Below are 27,600 nucleotides of genomic sequence, written 5' to 3' on the forward strand. Positions count from 1 at the left end.
TCGTGTACATAATTTGTGGTCGACATTAAGGGACAGCTCCAGAGACTACCTCTTGCAACGCCTGTACCACCTTGCCTTGCCTACGTTTTGCCATCCCCCCCTCCCCCTCTGTCTCTGCCCATCCCCATTTATAGCCCGTCGTAATTATATCTCGCCTCTCACGAAGCCCGACCGAGACTTCGTCGAGGATCCATAAATTTCTGGGAAGAATTCATGGCATCCTGCAGCAACGAATTCCCGAAATTTTCTCGCCAAAAATATTTCAGAAATTCGTCCTACACGTTTCCTACCTCGTATCCTTCTCCTTTACGATATCTAGTAGCCTTTTTACTCGCTCTTTCTTCTTGAGCCTCGCTACCGGTCTCTCGCAAAAATATAAACACCGAGATATTATGAGAGAAAAGTATCCAGACAATTTCTTGGCATAAATAAAAATAATTCTCTACGGTTCGTTGCCGAAATGCGTCACGAGCATTTATTAATTTTTATCGCTCGCGTTTTTAAATCCCCGATATGTTTCGTGATGACGCTAGAGAATATTTAAAATAACAAATAAGAAATAAAAATAGATGTAAATTCTCTTAATTTAATATTAATATATTATTATAACGTAATAAATTATTATAATATAATAAAAATTGCTCCATATAAATATAAATTTTCTAATATAAATGTTCTAATATATTAAATAAATAAATTCAAATAATAAATAGAAAGTAGAGAAATGAGAAGTAAACGCAGTAATTAAGAAGCAAATTAATTGGTTTTTTTTTGGAGATTCTTTAATTATCTTCCATAAATTAGAAGATTATAAATAATGATTTAAACATATACAGAAACGAAAAAAAAATATAACTTATATCATTCAATAATTTATTTGACAAAAAAATTGCCTTCAAACCTCATATATGCAAATTTATATAGGCAAATTTTTATTGGTTCTAGCTCTAAGAGTTGATAATCTAGAATGATCATTTTGATAAAAAAAGCTTAGAATATCAAAGTAAAAAGTTTTACATAAAAATATATAGAAAGAAAAGAAAAAATTTATATGTTTAAACCATTATTTGTAATCTGCTTATTTTTCTATTGTTGTAAAATCAATTTTCTTTTATCTTGTACTGAAAATAATCCAAAAAAGAACCGAAACAAGGAGAATTTTCGACAAAACAATTAATTTGCGTTTTAACTACTGCTCTCATTTTTTAACCCAGTTTCTACCTCAATTTATTTGAAATAATAATAATTATTTATTTAATATATAATATAATAATAATTTTCTCTCAATGAGGTTGAATAAATATTTGCAAATGCCGTTGCAAATGTACACAATTCTTCGCAAGATTCGCGAATAAAATTCAATGCTAGTCAAACAACTCTATCCATTTCCATTTCATTGAAACGCCACTGATCGGAATCTCGCCCCTAACATTTGCGAACTTGCCTGATTCTTGTGCAACGGGGTCTTCAATCATTGCACACTCGCTCCCGTCCAACCAACAGCATCAAGTTGAATTGCCTGACGCGCGCGTCCCTCTTTCCCGCCAACTCCCTTCCCCCTCCCCTCCTACCCCGCAAAATAAAGTCCGGATAACTTGGGAAGGGTGCTGTTACCGCCGCGCCGTTCTCTCCACCTTCCCTTTCCCCTTCGCTCCGCCAAAGGTTTCTCGTTCTTTTTTTCTATTACGCCACATTTACTCGGGAAAATAATGCCTGTGCACATTTCACCCGCGTTATCTGCTCGCCGGGTTACCCTCGGCTCCCTCTTCTCCCCGGTCCCCGCTTTTTGCTGCGCATTGCTCGAGAAGGGGGAGGAGAAGGGGAGAGCGATCGTTGCCCCGAAAGCCCGCCAGCCGACGCGTCCCACTATCTGAATTGAAACGGACTCTCTTCTTAACGCGACCGTCCTCTGTTTCACCCCCTGCAGACTCCCCTTCCGAAATCCACGTCCACCCCTCCTCGCTCTTCGCGAATATATCTCCACCGTCTGCCATTTATCTCGTCAGGCTCGTGCAGAGCGTTCGCATCATGACGAACGGACGTACGTATACATATAACAGACACGGAGGCGGAAAAAAATATATACGGTGACGGAAAAAGCCGCGCTCTTTCTCCCAAGCATGGCGGTTTTGTCGATCAGTCGTCCCGCATGCATATATGCGACATAACGTACGGTATATCTCGCGACGGAAGAATTATTCGCTCGATTTTCCACGGCAAGATTTTGCAAAGTCGTCTCAGGAAAAGATAAGGAGAAGAAGATGATGCGTCGCGAGCTCAAATTCGGATTTTAACGAGCACTCGAAGCTGTTTAATAACGCGAATATCGAATGGGTCTTATTTTAGCCTCCAAGTCGGTCGTTAAGGATAAAATATTCAAAGGTGATTCGCGGTAGAGATTAAAGCTCCTCGCGCGGAAATATTCTTAGCACAACACGAACCTTAATGGTCATACTTTGTAAAAATTGTTCCGGAATAATCTTACCGGAATACGATATCAATCTTGATGTTAATATGCAATTTTGCAAATTATCCGTCGAAGAGAGTTACAGATCTATTTTGCCTCAACGAAAATCTAATGCGAGATTATAGTTTGTGTGTCGCAACTTTTTAATTCTTCGATATTAAAACTCTCTTTCGCTTCAATTTTTCATAGACTCCGCGTAGGATTAACTGGAGCAGTCAGATCTTCTTATCTGATTCTCTACGCTACTGAATCTTACTTTATCGGAGTTCTTTAATTTTCAATAAGAAATGTTCATTTAGAATTCTCATCAAAATTTCTATAAAAAGAGATTAATATTATATTTATTGTAAAATCTGCTAAAAAAGGAATACAATAATCTTATATTAGCTTACATAAAATGACGTAAAAATAAAATATAAACAAAATCGGAGATATAAATTGACATGTGATTAAATCTCTTACATCTCGTACGGTTTATCCTTTTCGTAAAACGCTTGCAATTTATCTCAGTGGAAATGCGTAAAGCTTCTTACGAAACAACAAACATTATCCTTGTTTAGGTCATCTATATGAGACGTCATAAACAAACTCGGGGAAATTGTTGTCTTGTAGTATGCAATGTATCTCCAAATAATACACAAACTTTATCACACTCAAGTCTTGATTTTCACGCTAAATCTTGATTTTCTGGAGGTCATAGATTTATTAAGTACGTACCAAATATACACGCCAAATTGACAGTAACGTTATATTTTCGGTAGCTCTGATATATTATAATATAGTTTAACAAAAAATACAAGAAGAGAGTAATTTCTGACCATTTTCATTACACTAGATGCGATTATGGAATTATAATCAAAATTATTCAATCACATCATAATTTACGATTAAAGTACAAAATGTTAAATGCTACTTTAATATATTTTATCATATTATAATTACGGTTAACTATAAGTTAATCACTTTAATTAGAAATGTAAATAGGAAAAAAAATAAAATCTTTTTTTCATAAAATATAGTTTCTTTGTGGAAACAAAAACTACAAGCCTTCCTTCTTCAAAATTTTGTTGTTTTTGTTCAGCTTAATATCTTTATATATTGATTATTGCAAGTTGATTTTTTATTATTTTTGATTATATTGAAGATAGATTTAAATTAATTACTATTATTTTATGAATGTAAATCATATTCCACACATTTGGCTCTATAATTATATAATTATTTTTAATTAGGTAAATTCTCTAATAAATCGAAATTAGATTTGAATAAAGTGTCTCTATTATAGATACAAAAATGTAGTTTGTAACTTTTAAAAAATGTAATTTTAATATAATAAAAAGCTAAAATTTTAACATTTTTAATTTTTTTCGAACTTTTAATTTTATGAATGAATGGGATTTTTGCAATTGAAATGATATTAAATATGACATAATTCAGATAATTTTCAGGTAATAAATAATAAGAATTTTTATCATGCATCTAACTGAAAATCTGTGTTTGATAAAAATTAACTTGCCACGAAAATTAATTCATAAAATTATTTTCAAAAGAAGATAAATTAAAAAAAAATAACATTTTTTAGTTTTTTTATTATATGAAAATAATGAAAATAACCAAATTTTTTTCAACGTTTGTTTTCTATAAAAAAAACCAATTTTTTACATCTTTAACTATATAATAAGTAGAATACTAAAGTAAAAATCGCGCAAAATTCCGAAAAATCGATTTATTCAAAAATTAAATCGAATACGTCATTATTAATATGAGAGCAAAAAGTTGAGCGCGACTTATTTCGAGGGACAATGCTCAATGCCAAGACTTTACGAGATAAAGGAGCAGCTGCGAGAGGAGCTTTGTGTAGAAGATGCAATGCCAGGGGGATGGTTGACGAAGGGTCGAGAAAAGTGCAAAATTGGCAACTTGATGGAACTCGATGACGTCAGCGCCGGTTCGTCCCGATATGGAGGTAATGGGGCAAAATAAAATCGTCGGGAAAGGTTGGACGTTGTTAGCCGGCGAGGGGAGAGAGGGAGAGGCAAGCGGATGGATGCATCAAGCTCCACAATGGCGGTCACCGCGAAGACGATAGCCGATATTCATGAATCATCCGATCGCAATACCCGCAGGACCGCGTTTATTTAACACCCAAGTTTTCCCGATGTAACTCACCATCGTTCACGAATGCATTTTCGAGCTATTGTTTTTCTTTCTCTTTTTTTTAAATAAAAAAAACTTACTTTTTTATCCTCTAAATATATATTTTCACGTAAAGAGAAGGAACATTATTATTTATTACCATAAAGTTCAATCTTTTATTTAATCAGCATGCAATATAAAATTCTTTGAAAGAAAATAGACTGTGGATTAGAGTTAAGAAATCTCGCGGCATAAAGTAGAAGTGAGTTTCGTAGGTAGCCTTTGTGTTGGTAGTTTACAACTTCTCTCTCGTTTATGCTTCTAGTCGAGCAGTCGAGAAGAAAAGATCAGCATAAAAAAAAATGTTCTGTATGATTAAGGCAAGCATCGCAGCCTCCGCTACAATTCGAGAAAAGCGTATTATCTACGAGGTCGCTCGTTGGAATTTATGCGCCAAAAATCCGCCCTCTCAGCTGACTGATAATAATACACGGGGATGCCGCTCCGTCAGTCAAGCAACAATAATCAACGGAGGGTTACACCGGGAAAAGGCTGTTGAAAGGCACATTTGGAGGGGAGACGGACGAGCGTCTCGCAAATTGAAACAAATGAGGACTTATATGCATCACGGCGCATTCCGCAATTTTACCGCCGGCTCATTTCATCTCCGGCCAGTGTGCTTTTATTTCAGTTACGACGAGTTATTATAGTCCCCTGCCGTTATTGTCACTGCTCCTCCAAACGCCCTGCGAAAGTAGCAAAGGGAAACAGACACATTGGGGTCGATGGAATGCGCGCCGAACGAGCGTGTCCCGGGCAAGGCTGACCAGTTTCATCCGTTACTACTGACATTTCGCTCTCTTGAATAAAAGTTTAACGTGATCAATGCGACGTAACTTTAAACAAACTTTGATCTAAATTCCTTAGGTCAATTTTTTATTTCTCTTGCTCGACGACATTTGTTCCAAAGCGAATTTAAAACTTTTCCATCTGTCAATTTCCAATATTAATTCTGAATATAGAAATTAATCTAGATAATCTATATAAAAATTCTATATAAAAACTTGACTTATATATTCTTATATTCCCCCTTATGCTCTAACGTAAAGTTGGACTCATTCGTGTTCTCTTGTCATTTAAAGTTTCAGTGAAGGTTAAATTTATATTCAATTCTATTATTATGTCGAATCGAAAAATATAAGATTATTATTGAATAATGAATAACGTTGTTCATTATTCGAAACATTATTTTCAGCATCCCGAGATATAATGAAGCTCCGTGAATATCTATGAAACCGTATATAGCTTTCCCTGGAGGAAATCGGATTGAAGGATAAGACGCGGGTGACGTTAGCGAAGATATTGATAACAACAAGAGACGAAGGTTCTACAGTAAGATGTCGAGAGTTACATTATCGGCTTCTAGCGGTAGCGGAAGAATTATTTCGATAATTCTAACACAAACTAACGCGCACGAACGAACGCGGTGAAACTTTCCGTGCCTGTGAAGAATGATTTGAAATTTCAATTGTCGAAACTAAATTTTCGTGTAATTTTCGCGTAATAGGTCTTCGACATTTATTGCCCAAAGTTTCAAGTGATCGCCGCCGAAATGTTCTTACACACGCAACCGGTTCCCATCGCGATTAATCGATTTAAAGCGCACAAAATACTAGAAACGTCCGTTACATCGATTTAAACGTTTATAAGAGAAAGATGGGAGATGCTATTCCAGAACGAAACGAACATAAAATTCGAGGACTCGCTATAAATATACATATATACACAGTAAAAAATTGCACGTTCATATGTTGAAATTTTCTTGTATTACCACGTTTTGATTAGTACTTCAATGTAAAATTAACATACAACCTATATGTTATTATTTTTATTTAACGTTTTCATGTTTTTATTTTTATTTTTATTTAACGTTTTCATGTGTTACATTTATGTCATCTTTATAACTTAACACTTTGTATGTCTCTTAGAAATGGAATATTATTTTGAATATTTTTAACATAATCATTTTAAACAATCAACATGTCTTCAAGTCAGTTTAACATTCTAAGAAAGGTTAAACTGAATCTTCAAATAATCTTGAACTTGACTTACAAAAATAATCAAATTTACTAAAATCAAATGTTTCTATTACAAATAATTTAAGTTAAAATAATTACTATTACATGTTAATGTCCTCAACATTTCTTATGAGTTATTGTAACAATTTTTTCATGTAATTTTTAATTAATTTGCATGTTATTTTTACATTACACTTAAAGTCACAATAACAAAAATAAATGTTAAGTATCGTATCAATTATTTAACATTTTTAGTTTGTCAATAAGTAACATACGACAAATGAGTTATTTTAACTTAAAATTTAGAGTGGACATTTAGAGGGGACATGTGAAAAATGTTATAATTAACATTTTATTTTTTACTGTGTATACGAAACGCTCTATCGCAATCTTTTAGTCACAGCAGCTTGATTAATTTTGTCCGAGTTGGAACAAAGTCACTTTACTGTCCCCTTGTCTCTCCCATAAAATTTCCGTTTGCGGAGACACGGACCTTTCGAAATGACCGATTCGATTGATATCGGGTTACCGATTCCGACGGGCAGTCCATCGTCCCTCCTGGTCGATCCTGGCAAACAAGGAAAGTCGGATTCCGAGGGATCGCATTCTCGACCGAGTCGTAACTTGCCTGGGAGTATAGTAGATAGGGGTGTACTAGTATTGGGTCGGCAATGGGGTTACTCGGCGAAAGGGAGATCGCCGCCGAGGCATGGCGGGAATAAAAGTAACGGGATAGATAGAGGGAACATTTCCAACTACTATCGCAGATGTAAACTTGCTATCGGCGACGGATAGATATAGACGGCGCACGCCAACGTAATTCCGCACGAGGATTCCGCGTCTCGTAAGGATATACTATAGGAGGAGAAGGATGTAAACCTCCCCGTCATTGTCTCGCCAACTTTTCGGCGGGAAAACTTGGCCGACGTCGCGATACAGCGCGCGACAATATCTTGTAAAAGTTACATGTATTCCGGCTTCTTTTCGCGCACACTTCGAATTTCGGCTCGTCGTATTGTATCGCGAAATGCCCGACTTTCATGGTTGAAATGCGAGAATTATTCATTCGGCAGAGGCGGAGAACACGAGGATCGGAACTTATTTTCTTCTCCTTTTCGTTTATTTCATAATATATACTCTCTGTTGCGGAAACTTACTCTACTGAAATATAATTTTATGACTTTTGCGACATATATTAGAGAAATGTGGGGTAAAACGCACGCGTGATGTAATACGTCCTACATTTTCTTAAGTCGATATAAAATACATTTATGAGCAAATTTTATTGATAAGATTTATTACAATCGCAAATTAATAATTGCTCCAATTTTTCATTAATTAAAGTGTCTTAATTATGAAATTAACTTTTTGAAAATATTGAAAAGGGTGTTTTCCTTCGAAAAACACCTCAAATAACAATCAACAAAACAATTTTTTTTCAATTATAAAATTCGCGACAAAACATGAAAATTCATATATTTTTATTCAATAAAAATATTGATTGAATATTTATAAGAACTACATTTTTCTCTATTTCTTCCAAAAAAAAAGCAAAGATTATACGCCCATAGTGCCTTGACTTTTGTTATCGCTTCTAGCAATATCTTCATTCCTTGTAATTTTTCTTTTACATTTTACTTTGTCAGAAAAAGTGTTATAAAAGAGCATATTATTCTTATGTAGGGCACTTTTGCATTTTTAAAGAAAAGTACATCCTTATATATCGAATAGAACAGATATTATATAGGACTCTGATTATATTTTATAAGCTATACTCTTTCTCTCTCTTTTAGAAATACAGTGAGAATATAACTATAACGCCAATTACTTCTGTGGAATAAAAAATGATTAAAAATAAACGATTAAAAATTGCCAGCAAATTACAATTTCATCTATTTAAAAATTATTAATTTCGTAATTTTTTTAGTATAATTATTTCAATGTAAAATCGCATTCGAGATAGTTCTGTGCGATTTCTCAGTTAATAATGTACAGTGTCATCTATATCAACTCCCGTTTCAATAATACTTATTGGTAAGCTCATTATGTCTGAACAATGAGGACACTTTTTCTTGCGAGGTATTACACCGTTTTATTACCCTATATATTTTTATTTCACAAAAGCATCGCGTGAAAATTCAGATGAAAATGAAGATATCTAATCCTTATCCTTAACATTTAATTAAAGTACGCGCTAATGGCGCGTACATATAATAGAGAAATTTCAGCTTTTATTTTAAAACGAACTTCTCTCGTGCAATATGCAATTTTCTCCGTGTCTCGTCGAGTATTGCGAGTTTTGCGAAATACAGTATAGGTTTCAAACATCTCCGCAAGTTTCCAGCCATAATAGAAATTAATTCAGTTTCGACTGTACATCCTACATCCTCTACGTATTCGGTTATATGTACGTATGTGTCCCGTTGATTTCTAACAAGCATGACTCTTTTGCGAAGAGACGGGGCACGTACGTCACGAAGTTTGTCAAAGTAATTCGAGCTTTCTTCGACACGCGATTCTAGTCACGTACGACCGAGCTCTCGTCTTTACCTCCTTGGATCCTTATTATCCTATATCCGCAGCCATAATCCTTGTCCTTCCGGGATGACCTCGGCCGAGCCGTGAAATCGTAATAACACTCGGATTTAACGTCCTAATCATCTCAGGAGGATCTCGAATACGTACGAGCAATTTTTCATTGGTCACTTCTTTTTCTTCCTCTCTCTTTTAAATCGCAGTCTACGGAATAAAAATTGCGTTTCGCCGCCTTATTAACTTCCACATTTACTTCTACAACTGTTGCCGGTAAATGAAAATATCTCTGTCTCACTTTGACTGTAACGCAAGATATTTTATTTATTCCAGCGGCAAGGAAACTCGAGATGCAAATTATTTTCCAGCGTTTCTGTTGATAATATTTACAACAGAATATTATTAAACTTTTTGAATATGATTTCCACGCCGACTGAATCATTTTCGGGCGCAAAGTAATATTTCACGGTTTTTTTCTTTATTCGATACCAACGTGAAACGTTGAAAATTTAGAGAAAAAGAAAGCCATGCGAATTTTGCATTTAGCGAAATACACGAAATAAACAATAACCCGCCAACAATGACACGGTGCTCCGCAATAAACGCCGATTTATAACGACGAAATATTTTCCACGTTATTTGAAAATATTACGTGAAATTATTCATCTTGCTAAACAGCTACCGTGTTCGCGCGCTTTCATTGCCAAGGCTATAACCATCGTGATTTAAATGTCGCGAAATGTCATGGAGTGATTTACGTGCAAAATACATCGCGCACAAAAATCTAAAAAACTTTCACTTTAATATAGTACAGAATTAAATGTATAAGTTTAAATGTCAAAATCCAGGTTTGCAATTAAATCGTAAAAGCACATGATATATATTGATATATATGATATATATTGCGTATTTAGATCCATCTGTCAATGGATTTAAAAAAACATGTTTTTCGTTTTTGATTTTATCGCGATAGCATTATCGATCATCCGCCCATGTTTTATCCTTCGCTTTAAGGAAAAAAAATGGAGGAGAAAAAAGAGCGACCGTGAAAATATAACCCGAGTGAATCTGGCAGTAAAGTAATTATTTCCTGACCTCTCTCCCCTCCGTTTCTTGGATTACGCTTTGAATAAACCATGGCGACGTTCGAATATACGCACCATCGCCAACGTGGCGGTAGCCCGGAAACCCTCTCTCGTTCGCGGATAAAAAAAAAATAAAAAGAGGAAGAGAGAAAGGAGGGAAAAACAGCATTTACGCAATACTCGCGTATTTTTCAATTTGCCATATATACGCCTTCCCTCGTCGCGGCTTAGCACGCTTTTTTCCAAAATCCTTTTCATTTTCGAGTGAGATCCCCGGCCGCTATATCGGATATGCTAACGAGAAAAAAAGGGACGCCCGCAAGAGTGGACATACGCGAACGTTTCGCTATCTAATTCGACCGCATCACGCCGATAAATAATCCAATATACTACCATATTCCACTATACTACCATATTCGAAAAGAAGAAAAGGAGAAAAAATATGGGTTATCCTGCTTACTGTTTTATTCGTGCATCTTTATCCGCTGGATGAAAAATGAGAGAGAGATGCCGAGATGTGTTCCCTTGATGATATAAATAATAACAATTATTAAAATTTTAAATTCGTGCTCTGTGATTAAAATAAGATCTCTCTTTCCAAATAAAAATCAGGGATACTTTTTTTCGATTAAAATTTGATTAATGGTGATTTTCACAAACGTCAAAGGGGACTCGAGATTCCAAGTCGAGGGTTAGTGCATCTCCTCGACACACGTGTGGTACATGTATATACGTGCAAATACGCGAGTGCACTTGCGTATGCATCCTCTGCACCCGCAGGCGTCACCTTATCGTCGCATTTCTCGTAATACTCATACGAAGCATCGAGGATGCCTTTCGTGAATATTCGTGCTCATAATACACCATGCGGAAAGACGCTCGCGTCGTCGTCATCGTCGTCGTCGTCGACGTCGTCGTCGTCGTCGTCTCGACGTCGCATCGTCGTCGAGACCGATACAACACGCGAGTGCACACACGTCGTCGGTGTCGTAATTAATCAACCTGCCTCGCTTCGCCGTAATTCGCGGGGTTTTTGTACGCTTAGGGCGGACGGAGAGTCTGCGGAATGATAAGAAGAAATGAGAGATAGGGAGCCTCTCGTAGAGATGTAAAAAAGACCGTCTTTTCTTTCTAATAGAAAACAAATATTGGAAAAAACAAATTTGTTTCTTTTCATTCTTTCTTTAAATAAAATATTATTTTTCTTCATAATTTTTTGGAAATTTAACAAAAACTCTCTCTCTCTCTCTCTCTCTCTTTCTTTTTAAAACTCTTATATTTTTTATTCATTTTTTTCGAAAACACTTTTAATGAATACTTTTTTGCAAATTACATTAAACATGACATGCATAAAATTTTTATTACATATTTAACTGAAAATTATTCGAATTATGTCATGTTTGATATCATTTTAATTGCAAAAGTCTTATTAATCGACTTTTGAAAAAATAAATTAAAAATATAGAACTTTAGTTTTTTACTATATTTAAATAGTGACTAAAATATATTGTTAAAATTGCAAGCTATTTTTATATCTATAATAAAGACAATTCATTCAAATTCAATTTTGACTTGTTTTAAGAGAATTTACCTAATTAAAAATAATTACATAATTACTATATAGCCAATCGGAATGCTATATTTAAAATAGTGACGGTTAATTCAAAAATCTATCATATATAAAAATCAAAAATAATGAAAAATCAGTTTGTGCGTAATAATCAAAATATAAAAATGTTATGTAAATGTCCGGAAAAAAAACACAAAATTTTGAAAAGAAAACAAAGCTTTTTGATGTTATCACAAAAAACCGTATTTTAAAAAAAGAACATTTCGTTTTTTTTTCCTATTTACATTTTTACTTGTCTGAATTATCCGCGCGTCTCAATTTATCAGTCACCGTGTGTATATGTATAATTTCATTGGTCGAGCGAGCCTCGTATTTTTCTCGAAACGCACGACGAACGCGCATGCCGCTGAATTTGTTTCGCGTTTCCGCGTAATTCCGCATACAACGTTTTATCGTCGCTCGAGAGAATTTCCCGTGACGCGCAAAAATGCGTAAAAATGCCCGAGAATATGGCGCGGACGCGTTGCATGCGTGCCACTAATTCGTTAATAAATGGGAATATGAGCTAAGGGCGTCGCGCACGCGGTTTACTCTCATGTGGCTCTCATGGCTTATCGTGCTACTACCGCCCCGAGCTATTCATTTAATGATTAACTCGATGACTATGGCGTGACAGGTATTCCATGTCATTATCATTCTCATGTATCAATAATTAATCGGATGCAAATGCCGCTCCTATCTGTGTTTAGCTCGACGATTTAATATTCTCGAGCGGATATGGGAAATCACCAGCAAATATCATGCGTATAATGTTTGTTTTTGTTTAATTCAATCTGCTTAAAAATGCATGAAAGGTCAACTAGATTTGTCATGGAAGAATAAAATTATTTAATAATAAATTATTTAATAATAAAATTATTTAATAAAATTTAATAAAATTCCTCAATTTAATTTTAATGAGCGTTAAGTTATCGCAATGATTTTTTACTGATAGAAATTTTGATGCTCGTGAAGTTATCGAATTAAACAAGATTAGTTCTCTTTGAAAGGTCTATCTCTTGGTATCCTTTATTCATCCTGTATATATTGTTTGCGTAAGGTTTCTTAACAATATTCCCGTGCCACGTGCGCGACCGCGTATCCCAAAGGAAGCATTTTCACCTGGATGTACGCTCGTAATCTGCCAAGTGGAAAAAGGCCACCGTAAAATTCACAGGAGGAATTCTCACGACGCAGGAGAATTCAAGTAAGTTCACTCAAATTGCTCGTTTCGTTTCCCGTCCCGCGTAATATCTATTATCGTTTCATTTTACATTTATACCGCGATATAATTGAGTCTGTCTCATTAGATTTTATCCGCTAATTTATCCAATAAGGTTCTAACATTACGCGCTGCGATCGCAGCTGACTCGATATTAACTTCCTGATAATTATTCTGCCGTTTAATACAACGGCGATTATTGATATAAATATCGATTTATAAAATTCTCAATTCATTTCGGATCTCCCCAGGTCCTATTTAATCATCCAAGAAGATTCAACATGTAATTTTCTAATATTTATAAATAGTACTTATATAATACTTATGAATAAAGATCGTTCTATTCCAAGAAAATAGTCCGAGATATTTATTTCACCTGTCACACGTCGTCGATGATTTCGAGCGAATTGTTATTTGTGCAACTGTCGGCACAACTGAAGTCGAACTGTCAATCGTACTGATGCGCACGTGTCATTAAAGACATCACGAATACACAACACGCTGCGTGATGCAGATGTTGCCGTCGGTGATTTTAGGATTGTAACATGCAAATACTTGAAACCGTGACGTTGGTCGATGCCTTAATAACAAGTTTACACGAAGTCGCCAGCGTAAAAGTCAAGCAACAAAAATTATCCACGCTAATCACCTTTTAATAAGTGAGTCGTCATCATCATATCGTGTCACGACTCGCTTTATGCAAATACCCCCGTTGTGTACATAAATCTGAGTGCAGAATATGCCTACAGTACCGGTTAAAAGTATCGCTTCACCCCCAAAAAAATGAAAAACGCGCGCGTAATTAAATGATTAAGTTTCTTTATTTTTTATCTATTTTTTCCCTTCTAAATCTCCGTCAACACTTGTAGGAATATCTGCAAATAAGAATCAAGTATATCGATAATTTTAACAAAACTATTGCCAAGAATGAATTGAAAACAAAGAGGGGTATTTTAAGAAATCAAAAATTTCATATTTCTGTTATTATAATTTTTACGACATTAAAGCATAAAATAACAGTAATACATAATTAAAATAATTAATCATGACGTTGAATAATTTGGCAATATTTATAATATATATATATTTTTGTTCATTCAAAGCAACAATTTCCTTCTTTCTATAAGTGACGCAATGCTTTGGATCGATAGTGTAGTTCGTATACGTTTGCATTATGCGATGTATGCGAAAACACGATTCACGCTTATACATGTACGTATTGAGCGTTCAATTCCCGGATACTTCTTTAAAATCCTTTTAACACGAGAGCCCGATTCGTCATCGAACCGAGCATCGTCTTCGGACGATAGTCGATTTTGTACGATAGCCAATACGAGAAGGAAGACTAGATTTCCGGCGACGACGGATATAACGTGCAAGTTCTATGCTTTCTATCACCTGGAATCACGCTTGTGCAGCCTGCTGACAATGATTGGTTCGAATCCGACAATATCCGACAGTTTCGTGCGGATTCGAATCGAGAATCGAATCGCGCTGCCGAAATTTGGACCCTTGTTTCGTTCCTCAGTCTCGTTGTAGGGAAATGCAAACGTATATTATAAAAAATAACATAGTAGAATAAATAACTGGTCAATTATATATTTTGTTTTTATATAATATATTGCATGCTCTTTAAATATTTTTATCCTAAATTCTTTTAATTGATGATATTTATTTTTTAAAATTTCACACAACTGTCCCACAATTGTACGCTTTTCGATAATAAATATTTCCAATTTTTCCAGTAATTATTCAATCGCAATCAAATTTTCCTTCGGTTGCTCTCAATATCGTTCATATATACCGAGTATTCATTCCCGCCATTAATCACGATGCTCGATGCACACAGTTATGCGTTTTTATCTCAAATATTTGTGACAGCGAGCGTAACGTCATGATTAATTAATTACATCGGAGTTCAAACAAATGGCGAAAACGCAACACTCGTTGTCTTGTGCGCGAAGGCAATACACCGATACTTTTGTTACATATTATCCAAATTATAAAATGTTGTTACATTCCACCCAAAATGCGCCTGTCCCCCTTCGCAAATATTCGAAATTAGCTTTTTCGCGCAACAACGTCCGCGCGCGCGCAAACCGCAGTTAACACGCCCGCTGGGATTATATTAATTAATATAAACGCGGTCACAAACAGAAACGTCGCCAAAATCCACACCAAACTAAAAAAATTTTTCGAATGGAAAAAATATCATGATAAAATATATACGATATATCCTACGATAAAAAGCCACCGAAACAATATCCATATATTGTGATGTTTGTCGAGTAACTCGCAAAGATTTTTTATCGCGCAATTATTTGCGATTATTTTAATTTAATTTAATTATAATTTTTTTTTAAGATTAAAAGATTTTCGTCGTGTTAAAGTTATGACACTTTATGAGAAATTTGCTAAACTAAACTCGCGACTTGGAGCGATTTAAAATATCGCAATTATAAATGGATATATTTTGCAAATATATAAAACGCGATAATATTTTTCCGCTCAGAAATATTTTTCCGTACAGAAATTCTAAACAAATGGTAAAAAAAGGGAATAAGCAACTCGAATAAATATATATATGTGGCTGTGTGTGTGTGTGTGTATAATTTGAAAACCGCTGAAAAAAAAAATTATTATATATGCATGTATATACGCGGTCATATTTCAATTTATCCTGCACATTCGTCTTCAGTGTAATTTTTCGTCATTCCGATCGTCCGCGTTTTTTGCCACTGATACATTGAAACAGCGAAAATATTAGTATTTTTTTTTTGGCGAAGTTTACACAACGAGAGAGCTCCGTTAGCACGCATTAACAACCTCAACTTGGCCCGGCTTTTTACCGATTTTTCTTCGCAACCCCTTCTCTCTCTCTTTCTATTACTTTTTCTCTTTCTTTTCGCATCCCTCTTTAATCCTTCGCGAAAATGTCCGTCTTTCGCTCGCCATCTCTCTCTCTCGCCCTATCGTATTAAAGTCGCTCGCGTGCTATCCGTCTCTTTCCGTCATCCTCCGATTTCAGCACACATAGATTACGACCATCGGCACGCGCGTATGGCGTACCCCCATAAAAAGCGGCCATGTATAAAACGGTCGTGTTCTCGCATGCTCGACGAGCGAGCATTTTCGTCAGTTCTCCTTCTCCTCTTCTCTTTCTCTCTTTTTTTCGCGTCCTTCTTTTTCTGCAAAGTCCATACGTGTCGCCCGTCAACGCCGGCACCGCGCCATGCGGAGAAAAGCACACCGGAGAACAAGAAACATAAAGAATGATGGGTCAGCCGTTACTTAAGTTTCCAAAGCCGGGCGTAAAATTTACACGCGAAATTCGAGTTGGCTTAAAAACTTCACATTCGTTGTGACAAATGATTTTCTCGAAGCCTCAAAATTTATGTGTGCATCTATAAAAACAAGCCTCTTTTTCAATTCTACCAGATTGCAGATTGTCTCGCAAACTTTGAATTAATATATTACATCTTCATTTATCTCTAGCTTATTTTCAATTAATTTTCGCACGAATTATGTCCCTGATTATTTGATTAAAAGTATGTCTAAAAGTCGCCCTTTTTCAAATTTCTTCTCATTCACTTAAAAAATAATTATATATAAATGTGCTCAGTAATCATTAATATTCTAAACGTATTCAATAATCATCAAGACTCTAAATCGTAATTCTATTTTTCTAATTGAAAAATATGGAATTATGAAAAATCTTTGTCTAGCTATAAAGTTTTTTCTCTCTCTCAGAGAGGAAAACTATTTTTCCGAGCGAATAAACTTGCGAAGCTGAAGTAACGTTAATGTTGTTGCGGACTTACCGTTGACGACAGCGATGATACCGAGGACGCACAGCAGCAACGATCTCGCGCACATCTTTGTTAGCTGCTTCCCCGGGAGGTCTCCTTCGGGGAAAGAAAAGCGTCAAGAAACAGGTGCGATCCTTACGTGCTTCTATCGAGCATCGTCCGACTAATGCGTTGGAAACGATCCCTCGTTTGATCAGTCACTCTGATCAATCAGTCGATAACAAGTACGAAGACGTTCCTCGGGGATGCTACGTCCTTCATCATTGAATCTGAGTGATACCGAAAATATCTCGAGTCGGCATCGAGACGAGATCGGTTCACCCTTCTTCCTTCTCCTCCGATAACGATATCTCGATTAATAGATGTTGGAAATCGTGCAGGATCGTCAGACGGAAAAGTGAGTTACGACTGCGAAGTGGCTGATTATTAATTAGATCCGATCGCATTAATCGGCTCTTAACCACTGCGGCTCGAAAGTGGTTTGATCGAAATTCTAAGTTGCCTCTCCTAATAACCCCGAGGCTCGAGCTTTCGAAGCTTCCTCCTCCTTCTCGTTCTTCGCCTTCGCCTTCGACGCTCCCTCTAACGTCTCTCGGCTCTTCTCTCTTCTTGTTTCTCCTTCACCTCTCTGCTCCTTTTCCGTGTGTTGCTGTTTCGCCTTCGGCTTCTTTCCTTTAGCCTTGGGAGATAATACTCTTCCCCGTTGTGAATCCTCGATCTACTTGTTCTCGATGACGTCAGTTCGCCGAAAGCGACCTCACGATTCCTCAATACAAGATCCGTTTGACGTAACTTACCAAAGTAAGTTGAAGTGCCCCTTAGCGTAACTAGACGTTCCTTCTATTCATTGAATAAGTCGAACTTTTATCTTTGATCAAAGCGTTGGCTCAACATAAAAGGGATGCGAGGCTTCAAACTTAATTGTCTCTCTCTCTCTCACTTTTCTGAAACAAAAAGTTACGATTTTTGTCTCGAGTTTAATGAAACAACCCCTTTACACCTCCGTAAAGTAATTTCCTGGAGAACCGTGCATATATTTTGCCTTGACGTAAGTCAATCGCGCAAATTGGCGGAGAAAAAAACATCAGCAAGATATCACGATTTATCGGAAACTTTTCGCCGTGTAAAATTTCAAAACTTGCGAGTGACACGCTCGCCAGATGAGCGAGGATTAAATCTTGCGTGTCAACGCGTAACAGCCGCGAAACGCTTCCGGCCACGGCGAGCTCGCGGCGCTTACTGAGCTTGCGGAAAAGCTCCTCGAGAAGCGTCCGCGAGATGAGAGCACGTTTCTCATCCCCACCCGCGAACGCGCGATTACGTTGCGCGCCGCGCGCGCTGATTGGCCGAGCATGCGCCCCGAAGCTCGCCGAGTAACGTGCGTGCCCCCCCCTCCTCCTCCCACCCTTTATCCTCGGCTCGGCGGAGGGCTGAGAGAGGGTTCACTATGCGGGGGAGCGAAGGGGGGTCACCGAAAGCACCGCAATGCTTTTGGAGTACTGACTGCCGAGTAGTGTTGAAGCGCTGTTGAAACCACCGGTAGTGGGGCGACAACGCGGTTAGAAAGAGACCGAAGGGGGATGGAGAAGGGACACACACCGGGTACATCGCGCGCGTTTCGCGCCACTAGCCGCGCTCTCGCATACGCGTCGAGCTTGCGGCAAAAGTTATGACCTCAAAGGGGTCGTTAACGAGCGCCTGCCAAATTAGTATAACGGCGCGTTCTCCGGTCTATCCACTCCACCCCTCCCCCCCTCTCCCTCTGCTCCTTTCAAGCCTTCCACCCTCCTCCCTCTCTCTCGACTACTACCCCCCTGTGTCCTTTCCATACGTCTACGCGCGACTATTTTTGATTAGATTCGAAACGCGAGTACTATCCATCATCTGTCTATCGACTGATTCCAGGCAAATCGCACGCGCCTTGTCTATCGATTCATTATACGGCTCGTCCACTTTATGATTGATTACTATGATTGCGGTTGCAAATTGGTAGCGTGAGATAGAACGCGCTGCTCTTTTACTGACGGTTTTCGTAGAAAAAGTACTTTAATTTGGAAAAAAAATCTTTCCGGAGCACATACACATATTTTTATATAGACTTTTTTTTACTCTTTTAATATAAGAATACGTCCTGAAAATATTTAGTAAAAATTTCATAATTATATATACACTGTATATATTGTATATACATTCTAATATATATATTTAATAATTTATAAAGAATTTATAAAGAATATAACTTTTTGTGCGTGACAGAATTTTGGTAGAAATTTATAATTTAATTTGAATATCGATAGAATAAGAAACGCAAACGTAATATTTTATAAAACACTTTTGCGATAATAATATGATTTATCTTTGTTGTTAATAATAAAGCAGGACAATCTTTTTATGAATCCTCCTTCGTTATATCCAAAGCTTATGCTACTTTACAATCTTTATTATTTATAGTGATGAAAGAGAAAGTATAAGTAGTGATATTACTTTCTTATACATGATATCATGGATTATGCAAGGATTATACAAAGCATCATGCATTTTCCAAGACTGAAATGGACTGACGAAAAGAATAAATTACCCATCCCATCTGATCTATATCATCTTTATTATTAACATCGCATTTTTCACATGCTCGCAGTAGACAGATAAAAATTACAAGGGAAATATCGCCAGATACATCCAGAATTTAATGCATGAATTAAATCCTTTCCACGGTCTATGGATATCGTTGCTCTCCAAATTACTTTCCATTACGCGAAACTTGGTAAAAGAGGGAGGGAGGGAGGTAAAAGTAGGAACAAGTAAAAGTAAAAGCGCTCGTGGACTACGCGACGAGCAGGACATCATTGTGGACGACAGCCAGGACTGGCAGCCACCGCCAGATTTCGTGAGAGACAACTTCGGGGATGCCAGGGCGCTAGTAGTGCAGTCAATATATAATGCGCGACGTGCTCCTGCATTTCGAATTACTGCATCGTACTACTGGCTACGTGCGGGCGTCGCTTCTCGATGCTGCCGATCGTCCGTCCGCCAGCAGCAATGGTGTGACACCATGAGTTGAGAGTCCCTCAATCTCTCTTCGCATCGTACATTGCCTTCGGATAATTATCACCGCGAATTTAGAGACAACACGTTGTTTCAACGTGGCGGAGAGGGAGATTTGCAGCTCGAAGATGAAGTTCTCCTTTGTAATCTTACGTTGATGAAGTACATATATGAATATAACATCCTCTTCATAATATTTCTATATTTAATTACGACTAGGGTTGCACAAGATTCAAGATGAGACAATATTTCATAAAAATATTGTGTAAAAAATCTCTAAAAACTTAAATCTTGTCTTGATTTTTATAGTAAAAATCTCGCCTTGTATTGTCTTGTCTCGAATCTATTACCAATTCTTATCTAATACTGAATAATTGTTTAAAATAATATTTAACATAATCTTTATAATTCAAAATAATTAGCTATTTATGTCATTCACGTTTAACTCCCAAAACACAAAATACATATCATTTATTTTGTTTATTATATTAATTGTTTCTAAATTTGTTAATATAAATGTTTTTATTTATTAAATAAAATTTTTTAAATTCTTATAAAATATAGTATGTGATTTTCTCATTTAATTTACAAATATATATATTTTACCTTTTCTTAAAAAAATTAATAACCTTGATAAGATCACAATAGTCTTGATAATTTTAGTTTTTATCTTGATAACTTATTAAAGATCTTATTTCGATCTTGTCTCGAATTTCAAGCCGGAACAAGACATTATCAAGACATATCTCGTTTAATCCCATTTATAACACATTATTTAATTAATTTATGATTAATTTAATTAATTTCTTAGAAACGTGAATTTTAATTCTAGCATATTATTCATAGCATTCTTCTTATTAATTTGAATTTTGATATTAAAGCATAATTGATACAAAGATCTTTAGTAGTAATTCTCTAATTAATTTACATAGTGGTAGAACTTAGAATGGAATGAGAGAGCGTCTCTAGAGACATAAATAATTATTCAATAACTGTGTGTACTAACGTAGTAGTAAACGCATGCATTGCCAGGCATACATTGCCTGATTCGCGTGTTATACAATGGACGGCATTATAAATTGAAATGTTAATCTTCCATGCATTAGAATATTATGCTAACTAACATTTGATGATTAAATTTACTGATTTCTATACATTTATACAAATTCATAATTCAAGTCAAATAGAAGTATTGAAGTTAATCTACAAGTATTTGAATTAATTTCTAATATCTTTTCAGAATCTTCTAATTTAATTAAATTATATTTGTGCAAGATAATATTTAAGTCAAATTTTTAAATATTTATGAATTAACATTTCTTTCTATTTATATTTATATCTCCTCTACATAATATACAAGTCTTTGTGCAACTGGAATTAGGCAATGCATTAGACAGAGCAAAGAATAAAGTCTGTTAACGAAAAAGCATCCCTCGGTTTCAGAAAGACAGGAAATGTTTACAAAGCCACGTACATGGAATCGGCGTCCAACGAATGGAAGAATTTTAACTTCAAAGAAAAAGTATTAAGTTTGTGATCCTCTTGACGCTGCCTGCCTGCTCGCGACACAAAGGAAACGATGAGGATAATGGAAACATACTTTTCGCGATGTCGTTATCCCCCGTTCGACATAAGTGTAGCTCGTGGATAGGTAAATGCTTGACAAAGAAAAAAACGGAATAGATAATTACGGGATACTCTTCGGGTACGAATAATCTTAACTATCCGTCGTCTTGTTCCGTTTCCCTCAAAGGACCCGGCATTTTTCCGGATGATGGTTTTAGCAGACTGCGCGCGATAATCGAACGGAACGTTCGACCAAGATGAATTCCAAAGGATGTAAAAAAGATTTTCATCGTCTCGCGCTTTGATCGGCGTACCGTCAAAGCGACGTTTCACTGTCTCATTTCGATTCTGTTTTATTCCGCCCGCATATCGATATCCCTCGTTTTTTTTTCCGACTTTTTGCATTTCTTCGATCCCTTAGCACGCGCGCGCGCTCCTCCTCCCCCTCCTCTTTTCATCCCCCCCGGGACCAATTCTCAGTCTAGCGTGGAATATAGTAGAAGATGAAAGAAAGAATGCAGTCATTAACTCTCTCTTTCTTTCTCTTTCTCGTCGCGTCGACAAAAGGAAATTCGCAGAAAAAAGTACGGGCGCATTTTTATTTAATTCCGTAAGGAATGTGACGGGGTGCCAAAGGAAACGAGAAGTAATAAAAAAAAGTGTCAATAGCAGAGAATAAAATTGCGATCGGTGGTTACGCTTGGCAAGTTCGGATGCATTTCCCTTTTCCTTTTTTTTTTTTTTTTTTTTTACATAAATCGCACCCGCGATTTATTTCTCCCTCTCGCGCGCTTATTTAATAATAAATTATTTCTACATTGCTTCTCTCGCATTTAATCGACGGAAAATTAGCATTCCTAGCGTGTCCAATTATAATGGAGCAACACGACCAATTCGTTCTCACCATCTTTCACGAGTCTTCGCGATCAATTCACGCGCCCGACAATAATTAAGCCGTCGGTTGGCTAATTAATTCGTGTACAAAGAGAGAGGGAGAGAGAGATTCTCATCGTTTACACCTAACATACCTACTCGGCGCGCGAATAATTGTGTGCTCCGACAATCGGTGGTATGTATTTATCGGAGCTTATCCGGCCACAATGTATATACGCTCGCGGATGATTATTGTGACAATTTCATTTCGCATTATACCGGCTTTCGCACTAGCCTCTCCCCCTCGCCCCCACTTCCCGTCGACCAATGACTCCGCACTGTCCGAAAACCTGCCCCTCGCTTTCCTCCCCCCGCTTCATCCGGACACCGACACTACGCTCGGTAAATTTCCCTCCGGGACATATGCCGTGTGTATCGAAATCCCGTTTAATCGAAATTTGAAATGTACGTTTAATCTATCCCCGGTTATACCCCCCCTTCCCCCTCCCGAAAACCCCCGTCCCTTTCTGTAGCAATCATCCCTGTCGCGCGCAAATGCGCTTACAAAATAAAAAAAAAATGTCCCTCTGTAGCCGATATGGACTTGGAGCCTGCGACGGACGGATTCAAAAGTCGGAGCACTCGAAGCTAAATTGCCGGTAACGTTTTCCCGCCGGGAACTGCGCAATTTTCAAAGCGATTTCTGTATCCGGACAGAAAGTTTAAACAATACACGCCGAAAGCCATTAGTCTTTTGTACAATAAAATTTATTGTATATCGGGGGACAAGTGTCAGTTTTTCAAGTTATCTTTGTGCCCGAAATCGCAAAACTATACCCGACTATATTTTTATACAATTTTATAATCAAACTTTTATATAACTGAAATATTATTACTATTATTATTATACTGATCAATCGTAATAAATACGCTTTATAGAGCGATGAGAAACGCGATCGGTTCGTCGAAAGCGCAAAATGTTTCTCTTCACTTATCGAAATCATCGCGCAAACCGACCGCGTATGCATATATTTCGAATCGAGAACTGCAATAACACGCAGATTGTTGTGAGAATAAATCCCAAGCTGAATTCTCGCGTCGATCGGCGATTTTTCACAGCGTAAATTCGGGCAAAAGCAAACGTGCGCCGGCCAATTGTCGAGGCGCCGATCAATTCAAGCCGGTCGATTATATTTTCCAAAAATGCAAACGACTCTATAACGCGCACCCTTCCCTCTCTCTCTCTCTCTCCCCCTTCTTTCTCCCTCTCTTTTTCTCGCTCGCTCTCCCGTCTTTTTTTCTTTCAGGCAAGAATTTTTCAATATTCACTACACTTCCCTCGGGATGTCCCGCGTATCGATATTCCATTTCGTCGGGAATTGAGCGACCGACGTACGGCCTGGTGACAGGGCGCGGGGAAACGACAAGGGGTGGGTGGAAAAAAAGGCGAACGTTCACCACGCTATCCGGCTGAAAGATGTGACGAGACCGTCGTTTACCTTTATCGTAGACCTTACTTTCGTCATCGTCATTATATCGTTCCCCCCTCGTCCTGGGTGCAGGCATCGTTTCTTGGGTACTACATTTGCCGCCGCCACCCGAGTTTATCGGATCGAAACGCATCGGGCCCGCGGCGAGAAATGCATAAACCACGATGCGTTTATGTAAGAGTTACGTTGTATATACGGCGTGAATGTAATCAAACAAGCTTTCCAGCTACGGCTCGGGGAGAATAATTTCGCTCTTCACGCTCTTCAACGTTTTATGTCAATCGATCGGCCATCGTTGCATCGCGTAAATTTTATTCAACTTCTTTTAATATGGATTTAGCGGCATGAAATTGCCAAAAGTAATCGATATAGAGAGGATGCGAAAAGAGGTAGTGCGAAATTTCAGAAGCACAATGCGTATAAAGCCCTTTAATTTGTTGTTCTCTTTCTATGCAACTTGCTTTGTACTAAAACTCGATAAACGAAATTAATACACACGGTGTTTCCACATGGTGGAGTTACCGCGCCAATTGATTTCATCTCCGATTTCTGCACATTTTCGTCGTGGCTTTTAATTTTGTTTTTTCCCGCGCTAACTCATCCCGTACCACCGCCAGTAATCTTTTATCGCCCTATAACACGCTCGCGGCTGCATCATTTGAGCGTTTCTTTTTTTTTTGTTTGTTCTATTTGCCTGCAACAAGGATTTGCTCGCCTGTACTAATAAATCATCCTCGGTTTGCCAGGATAAAACAAGCCTAGTCGCGCTGCGGTTTGGGACCTGCAGGATGGCTCGGGACCATCGTATAAGACTAACGTGTTCTCAAAATTAATTAAAAAATTCTAATATGAAAATATCGCAATAATTATAAGTGCTCAAGCTCGATCAATACCGCGTACACCCATATAATTCTTAGATCTGTAATTACGCAAATATCAAGCTATCACTCGTTATTGATTTTGTCAAGTTAGATTAGATAATTAATCATTATTAATTTTAGCTGATTTTAACTTGATTCCTTAGTTCAGATATTATTCGTATACAGCAGCAATGAGTTGATAATAATTAAATTTTGTAATCGATCAAGCTAATATTAGCTGATCACTCAACTATAATATATGTAGTATCAATATATAAGAAAATTATTATATTTGAACTGTAGGAATCAATAACAGATAACAAATTTATACAATGTATGCTAGTTATAAGGACGAGAGCATGAAGTTTAAGCGATATATTTGGACAATTTCTAAATTCTTGTAAAAAAATTATTGAAACTTTGATTTTCTTTTCATATTAAGATTTTTGATCGTAATTAGGATAAACTATTAAATTACTATATTATTACTACTATTTAATTATTATATCATTATTACTATTTAATTCTTTAGAGTAACTATTAAAATATTATATCATTACTATCAAACATTTCGTACATGTAATTTTAATAAATATTTATTATTATGCGTGCATTATTTTTATTACACGTGTAAAATTGTGCTATCGCTTATTTTTAAAGTGAAAGTTTCCAAGTATACATTAAACATTATATATGCCTGTTGTACAGTCTTTAAATTTACAGAAAACCTCGTAAACTCGAAAACTGACTTTGATAAAATTTTATATAGTAAGAGAAAGAAGGGTAAATAGATGAATTTAGAAATTTTCAGTTGTTGCAAAAAAAACGATTTTGAAGGATAAAATCATTTCTCATATGTAACTGTTTTTTGCTTCTCTGGATATATCTTAAATTATTATATTATTTGAGATATAAGAAAAAATATTTTATACAAAAGTATCATGGTAAAAACATCTTTATTTCACACATTTTCACATTAATAAAATATTAAAATATAATTTTTGGAAAAAATTGTTGAAGAAAACCTGAAAAAAAAAATTATTTCTTCAGGATATTTTATTAATGTTAAATAGGTTGTTATATGGTTTTGAAACTTTTATATAAAATTTTTCGATAATAATTTTTCTGGAATAATTTTCGAGATATATCGAGAGAAACAAAAAATCGCTCTACATATGAGAGGTGGTTTCATTCCTTAGAAACATTTTTGTGAGTGGCAATTAAATATTTTTTAAATTTTTATTTATTTATTTATTTATGTGATTATATATATATATATATATATATATATATATATATATATATATATATTTTGTATACTTGCGTAAAAAAATCACTTTTTTCAAGCAAGGTTTTCTTTTCTTGTCAATTTAATGTGCACAATTAATGTTAAGATTATTTCATTTTAATTCGTTGAATTTAATTCGGCTATTTAATTTCAACTATTAATTTTATATGAAATATTAATTTATCTTGTTTGGTTATATTTTTATATTTATACTAGAAGTCTCATGATACTCATTATTTTGCTTGATCAAACATGTTTTTGCATTCCTTAACTTATAAAAGATTATATCATTTTGTTTTCTATATGGAATATGGAAAATTATTTCAAAATACGTCACAGAGATGACCTAAGAAGTTATTGAATATGTTTATCATGTATATATTTATCACTTATTTATCACACAACTTTAATCGCAATATAAAGTAATCATGTTTTACTGTAATGATATTTTGAAGTAATTTTCCTTCAAAACTACATGAAATATTAAATTACTTTATTCATTTATTTGATTATGTTTTTATATATAATGAATAGAAAAGATGTAATATATTTGGTTATACCATTTAAAAAGATAAATATGTACGGATTTTAACGATATCAAAAAGAAGTTTAATTCCTTGATATTTATGAGTTTAAAATATGGAAAAACTTTGTGAAGACATTTAGTGATCATGTTACTTTATTAAATTATGAGATATCAATTTATATTTGAGAAATAATATTATTAAATTACAATTCTGAACGCGTATACAGCTCTTCTCTTCGTTTCTATCTTTTTAAATATGTCTAGTTTAAAAGTGACTACGTCGAAGAATGACCATCACATTTTAAAAATCCATTAGATTTTTATTTCTTTGAAAAATACAAGAGATATAGAAGAAATATCATGTTCCCCATATACGATGCATCTAGTATTATGCGTTGTTTTTAGTGCAAGAAATATTTTTGTACGTAATGTTTTTTTGAGGAACATCATGATGTAGATACTATGAAATATAAACATTTTTCATAAATAAAAGATTTTTCTAGATAATTATAATATTTGTTATTAATATTTATAATAAATATTCTTGGTGCAAGAAATATTTTTGTACATAATATTTTTTTGAGGAATGATTTTTCATGATGTAGATACTATAAAATATAAAAATTTTTCATAAATAAAAGATTTTTCTAGATAATTATAACATTATATTAATATTATATTAATTATAATTATTATTTTATACTAATATTTGTAATAAATATTCTTATACATTATAGAGAATGCTGTGTCAAAATATACGGTGTGATAGCTTTTATGGAAACTATTATCAAACATAAAATTAATGTATGCTACTCTCAATCAGTGATTTTTTCATTTCTACTAGTAGTAACTTCATAAGAATAACTTCTATTTTATTTTATATAATTATGCAATTTTTTGTTCAGTCAATCATGATTTCTATTACATCTTCTATTATGTAAAAAAGTAATCAAATAAATGAATAAAGTAAAATTTAATATTTCATATTAAAATTTTATTATTTTAATTTTATTA

The 27,600-nt window shown here is 35.5% G+C and overlaps 1 protein-coding gene across 4 annotated transcripts in view; it reads right to left on the bottom strand.

Annotated features, from left to right (window-relative positions):
- The window catches only part of Carpa (Carbonic anhydrase-related protein A), a 167,896-nt gene that overhangs the window by 137,284 nt on the left and 3,012 nt on the right, over positions 1-27,600 (bottom strand). For all 4 annotated transcript variants that reach the window (XM_083086384.1, XM_083086383.1, XM_083086382.1 and 1 more), the window contains exon 3: positions 16,951-17,882. In XM_083086384.1, the coding sequence (XP_082942510.1) occupies positions 16,951-17,005 (55 nt within the window). In that variant the 5' untranslated portion in view covers positions 17,006-17,882. The remainder of the gene's footprint in view (positions 1-16,950; positions 17,883-27,600) is intronic.

Source organism: Camponotus vicinus, unplaced genomic scaffold (assembly GCF_025532165.1).
Source record: "Camponotus vicinus isolate PSW18456_S1 unplaced genomic scaffold, iyCamVici1.0 SCAF_13, whole genome shotgun sequence".
Classification (NCBI taxonomy): Eukaryota; Metazoa; Arthropoda; class Insecta; order Hymenoptera; family Formicidae; genus Camponotus; species Camponotus vicinus.